This window comes from Ammospiza nelsoni, chromosome 2 (genome assembly GCF_027579445.1).
Source record: "Ammospiza nelsoni isolate bAmmNel1 chromosome 2, bAmmNel1.pri, whole genome shotgun sequence".
Taxonomy (NCBI): Eukaryota; Metazoa; Chordata; class Aves; order Passeriformes; family Passerellidae; genus Ammospiza; species Ammospiza nelsoni.
Window position 1 is genome coordinate 24,031,006 of NC_080634.1, and position 6,000 is coordinate 24,037,005.

General features: G+C 44.6%; 1 protein-coding gene across 2 annotated transcripts in view; it reads right to left on the reverse strand.

Moving 5' to 3' along the window:
* Nucleotides 1-5,688, reverse strand: part of DCBLD2 (discoidin, CUB and LCCL domain containing 2) — a 42,458-nt gene extending 36,770 nt beyond the window's left edge. For both annotated transcript variants that reach the window (XM_059466661.1, XM_059466660.1), the window contains exon 1: nucleotides 5,522-5,688. In XM_059466661.1, the coding sequence (XP_059322644.1) occupies nucleotides 5,522-5,630 (109 nt within the window). In that variant the 5' untranslated portion in view covers nucleotides 5,631-5,688. The remainder of the gene's footprint in view (nucleotides 1-5,521) is intronic.
* Nucleotides 5,689-6,000: the final 312 nt, after the last annotated feature.

The following is a 6,000-nucleotide window of genomic DNA, read 5'->3' on the forward strand; positions in this document are numbered from 1 at the left end:
CTGTGCTTGGACAGTGGTTTCAACTACACTGTTTTAAATGAAAGGATGCTGAATGTTCCATAATATTTGATTTAGAGAAATTAATCTAACAGCAACTCAGTCAGAAAATGCAGGAGGGAAGGAAATACTTTGATTACAAAACAAATTCCAGGTTTTCCCAAAGCATAGGGTGCAGTTATAAAAGAGGGGGTGACAAACAACAGGTTTTTTTAATGCCTTTCAAAATATGAATAAAATAACCAATATAGAAACATTTCACAATATGCAGAGCAGCAATTCCAACAAGGATTGCATTTGAACTGCTGACTATCTGCCCTATAAAAGCTGATGCATTCAAGGCAGCCCTTAACCAGTTGATGACTTAAACTACACAGAGCAGCAGTGATCGCATTAAAAACCTAATGCATCATTTCCCACAGCATAAAGCAGGCTGGCAGAATTGCAGAGAAATAAGATATCTATTTTTCTGTTATATGAATAAGGTAAGAAAACACTCCTGAAAACCTTGAAAGCTGAACATCTCCATACAGTAGCAGGAAAATAATTTGCTAGAAGGTCACTACCTTGAGACAGTAACAGCATACAAGCTTCTGAAAGAACACTTACACTGCTTTTTTAACACCAGCTCAGATGCTTGATTTTTATAGCCACAGACATATAGTTATATATATAAAATCAACATGCACTGTACTGCTTATATCCAAACTGCAGAACGTTCTCCTGAGCATGAGAGCTACAAAGGGTACTTACACAAAAGGGTGATTCCTGCATTCTTTACAGTAACTAGGCTAGCACGACCTCAACAGGCTTGCAGATGAGCTGGGCTGAACCAAGACAGTACTGAGAGGCACCCTCCCAAAAAAGATGCTCTGCAGAACACATGGGTGCACATTTTGCCCACCAGATTCCCACACCCACTTCAAATAAGGCTCATTAACTGGAGGGGGAAAAATAATGTTACGGAGATTCTTGTTTTCAAGAGCAAAGAATATCCACTCTTGTTAGGTCTATACTTCCAGTACCGGCTTACTTCCCTTCAGGAAGAGCATTCCCCCACAAAATTCTTTACAGCACTGTTCCTCCTCTCTAAATCCATCTTCAAAGTGCAATGCTGGGAAGTTAAAAAAGAGCATCAGAAAACCTGAAAAAACCTACTGTAACTTTGAGCCCTGGTCTTGAAAAAATTCTTCCATACTTCTCAACACAGGGATGAAAGGGATTTGGCTCAGCAGTCCTGCCTAAATGGTACCAATCCCTGAATCCTCAGGCTGCACAACTGCATCTTCAAAACATTTTGCACTCTTAAGTAAAACTGTCCCGTTAAAAAAGTGAAACAGTTCATTAGAGCACTGCCCTCCTCCTCATAAAACACTTAATCTGATGTTAATTTGAGGGACAATAAATCTGTCATGCAAAGATCTGAGGGTCTTTTTAATCAAAATAATTCCTTTTGGGTTTGGCTGTGACTCCCTTTCTTCCAGATGAGCCCAGCCAAGGACAACATATACAAAGAGTAGTGAGACACCACCCAATCTAATTTAGCAAGAATTGAAACTGGCACTTGTGTGCTTGGCAGCACATGGCAATCGCTCATGTGACAGACAGCCGTGTCGCAGTGCTTTGTATTCACATGCCCAGAGCTCTCTGCAGCAGAAAAAGACACACCTGCAATGGGCTGCCCCAGCAGCTGGAACTCTCATCAGCACCTGGCATAGCAGGAGATCATCTCTTCCAGGACCCTGAGGGAGAAGCTGCAGTCTCCCTCCATCTTGCTCAGCCGCTGGATATGCAGCTAGAGCCATCTTCTCTTTGCCCGATTGCTTCTCCCCAAACTACAGCTGACGGATCAGCACCTGCCCAGTTCTGGACTGGCCACAGCCCAAACCACCACTGCCTATTCCCTATGGGAGGGACAAGCAGAGGTGAGACCAGGAACGCTGTGGAGAGGAGAACACACCAAGGAACTGATGAGAAACAAGGAAAACACAAATGATCCACAAATACTGTGGCTGAGTCCCTGAACACAAGGCCATGGAAAACCATTTCAATGTGCACAGGGACATTAATTCTTCCAATTCAGTTTTCAGATGATGGTAACTCAGCACCAGACATTCAGAAATTCTTTTTCTCTGCTACACCGCAGCAAATATTTTTAAGCTACAGTGGTGAATCAGTTCTTTGCACTTTCTTCAACAAAGCTTGAGAATATAACAACACCCTGATGGGCTGTTGATTGTTTAGAACAAAATATATGAATCTCATTCAAAAACAAGCATTCGATGCTAATTAAAAAAAAAACCAAAACAGTAAATAAATCTGCTTCAAGCCACTAGGGAATCAGCTTCAGAATAAAAGGCCCTTTCTAACTTTAGGCATTTTTTCCCATAATATAGGTACATTGGTATCCACTTGGAATCCCAACAGATGGGTACCAAACTAATTTGTGTGGTAACCAAGTTCTTACTCTACAGACCCTACAAGCTTCATATCTTCAGAATTACTGACACGTTATTCAACTTCTACTTTGATGAAAGCTAAGCAACCATTCCTCCTCTAGCTGTGTTTTTCTAAATTAAAAAAAAAGGTTAATGAACAGACCATACCAAATTTATGTCAAGACCTAAACATCTGCTAAGAACACTTTCTCAGAATTCAATCCACAAAGAGCAGCAAGCTTATGTGCTGACTTGCTTTCATTCACACCTGCTTAATTACAAGAAAAACAAAAAAAATGCTCTAAGTACTTTTCAAATATCAATTTCCTTGCAACCAGAATCTAGAATCACTACACAACTGTTTCAAAAATCACAAGAGCTGACTTGCACAGCCATCAGCTAGACAGTCCCCAAGGTACAAGATTATGAAATGCAGCACAAGGCACTTTTGAAGGTGTTAGAGCTAATACAAAATGCTCAGTTTTCGAAGATAGCAACACACTCAAGTTCAAGTCCTTGAATGAGGAATTCTGAATTACATAAATAATGATTTTAATGATAGACTGAAAAAATTTCACTTGAATCCTACAAGATAATACAGTGGGCTAGTGTGAAAAACATATATGCACCACAGCAATACCTGCACTTTTTCATTTCTCAGTTTGCTGCTGTCTGGAAGGAGAGGAGCACCATTTGACCCAATATTAAAAACAAGTCTCTTGTTGACCAAAATAATGCTATTTTTAAATCAGTTCACACCAGAAAGGTGCTCTACAGAAAAGCATGTGAGAAATGAAAACACTATCTTCAGAAAAAGATTTAAATACCATGTCTAATGTGATGCTTGGAGCTGCTGAACAGTAGAAAAGAAAATGAACAATTACTTAGTAACAGAGGATCAGCCTTGCTAAGGTAATGAATGAAGCTAGGTTCCTACATAGTATCACTCACTGTACTTTTATAAAAGAGCCTAAAAGCAACTTTAATTGTGGAATTTCCCAATACTTGGTTACTTTCATTGTCAATCAAGATATTCTCTTAGAAGCCTGATCATATATTTAATGCCCGAATTGAGTAGTAACTTTGTGCAGACCTTCAAGAGCTAGACAGCAGCTTCATTTCTATATGGGATTCCTTACCCAAATTGGAATTATGCCAGTATTTAGAGATACAGGACATGGGCTCTCCAACCTTCTGTAGAATAAGATAAATGAAAATATTTTGGCAAGGAAACAGTCCCTCACCAGCAGAACCCTTCTTAGAAACTCTAGCAGTTTCTCATATTGAAGCATTGAATTCAACAATACCAGAGTCCCCCACCTTACAACAAGCTCTGCTTTTGCTAGCAAATAAAATGAGGCTTGTCAATAGAAAGGTTCCCCTCCTACTCAAAAGTGAAACTTCTGAGCTAACTTTAAGCATTAACACTGCAACTTGAAGCTCTTCAGCAGTTACCCGAAGTACAGAAAGATGAAGTCTGACACATACCTAAAAGCCTGCTGTCCTCGCAAGCTCCTTTTCTTGCTGCATGGTCCCACCCCCTCTAACACATCCCTGACTAATCAGTGAGCCAGTTTGATTCAATCATCTGCACATAAATTATGACTCTTCCCTACCCCTACAGCTATTTCAGTCTTCTCCTAGAATAACAAACTCAGTCTGCTTACCAAAAGGTCCCACAAGTGTCAGGTCAGCACAAGCATGATGCTCCTACACAATGAACGAACACCTTGCTGCTGCTTGTCTCATCCAGCAGCTACCTTCAAAAGACAGGCGATTAAAACAGTCCAATTTCCTCTCAAAAGCAAATAGGTCTTCTCCAGCTCCATTATAAATTACAGGAAAACAAACTCAGCTGTGTCAAATGCTTATTAGCATTTGTTTTGTAGGTGTATAGGAACATAAATGCAATCATCTGGAAATAAGAGGAAAAGGTCCACACAACTACCTTGCTCCATGGATGCAACACTGAGCTTCTCCCATTCAATTAATTAATTTTAATTAACTAAATGTTTAATTTAGATGCATAAACAATAAAGTGCATATAGTTCCTATTTTCTTTGTGCATTTAAATGCAGCATTTCTGAAATTCAACCATATTTCCATCTCTGAGATAGAAAGAAAAAGTTATGTGCCAAAACAGTTTCTGAGGAGATCCATTTCTGAAACGATGCAAGACCAGTGCAAGAATCAAGTGGAATTGACAACCACAAACCTGATCTTCCCAAACCCAGAAGTGAGTTTCAAGTTGCTGTTAAAACACTCACTCCCACCACTTTGTCCCAAGCACATGATCGAAGTGACAGTCACAGTGGCATCCTCTGATCTTCTGCCATGAAGTGACCAAACTAAAACAAACAAACAAAAACCAAACAAACAAAAAAAACAAAAACAAAAAACAAAAACAAAAACCAAACCCCCCCAAACAAAAAACAAACCCACCAAAAAAACCACAAAACCCCCACCAAAAAAAAACAACAAAACAACAACAAAAAACCAAACAAACAAAAAAACCCGAACAAAAAAAAAAAAAAACAAAACAAAACCAAGCCAAAATAGCAAAACCCAACAACGCCGACTACTCTGTCACACGTTTCTCTCCTATATACTTTGCATATTCTCAGGCGACCGTAAGTTTCTTTTCACAGCAAGCAGAATCTTTCCTTTATCCGCTGCTCGCTCACACCGAACACTCCACAGCCTGCAGAGGGTCACCCGCGGGCCGGGCGTGCCGACCCCACACAACCTCTGTCCTGCCCCAGTGCCCGGAGCTGCCTCCACAGCCCCAGCTCTCCTCCGAGCCGCGGTCACGCCCCGCCCGGGTGAAGCCCTCCTTCCGCCAGCTTCCCGTGGCAGTGCCGGAGCGGGAAGGAAAAAAATGCTTCTTGTTTAGTTTTGGTTTTGTTTTTTTGTTTAAAAACAGGGCTCTTCTCTCGTCCTTTGTGGGCCAGGCCGGGGACAGGTTCGGCGTGAAGAGCCATATGCCGAGAGGCGCCCCCTCCCAGGGGCAGAGCCCCGGAGGACTGGTTTTCCCTCCCCCGGCCGCCAAGGCTGAGGGGCTCGCCCGCCGCCGCGCTCGCACCCACCTTTCTGCGCCTCGGTGCCCAGCAGCAGCAGCAGAAGGAGGAGGCTGGGGCGGAGCAGCGAGGCCGCCCGCCGGGTCCCCGCGGGGAGCGGCCGCCCCGGGCTCACCATGCCCCGCGGCGTGGCCGGCGCGCCCAGCGGTCCCAGGGCATCACGGGCTGCGGGGCGGCCGCGCTGGACCGCGTCTGAGCGCTGCGCTCCCGCCAGCCCGCCCGTCCCCTGCGGCCGCCCAACCGCTTCCGGGGGCGCACGGGACCGCCCCGCTTCCTGCCGCCCCCTCCGCCCCGCACGGCCGGGCCCAGGCGCGGCGGAGCCCCAGGCGGCGGCGGCGGCGGCGGCAGCGGCGTGGCCCCGCCGAGCGTGGGGCCCCTTCCGCTCCCGCCCTGAACCGCGCCCTCCCGGGCCGGTTACGCGGGGCTTACGGCCCCAGACCGAGTCCCAGGGACCCAGCGCCTGAATTCCCGCTCTGTTCCACATCCGA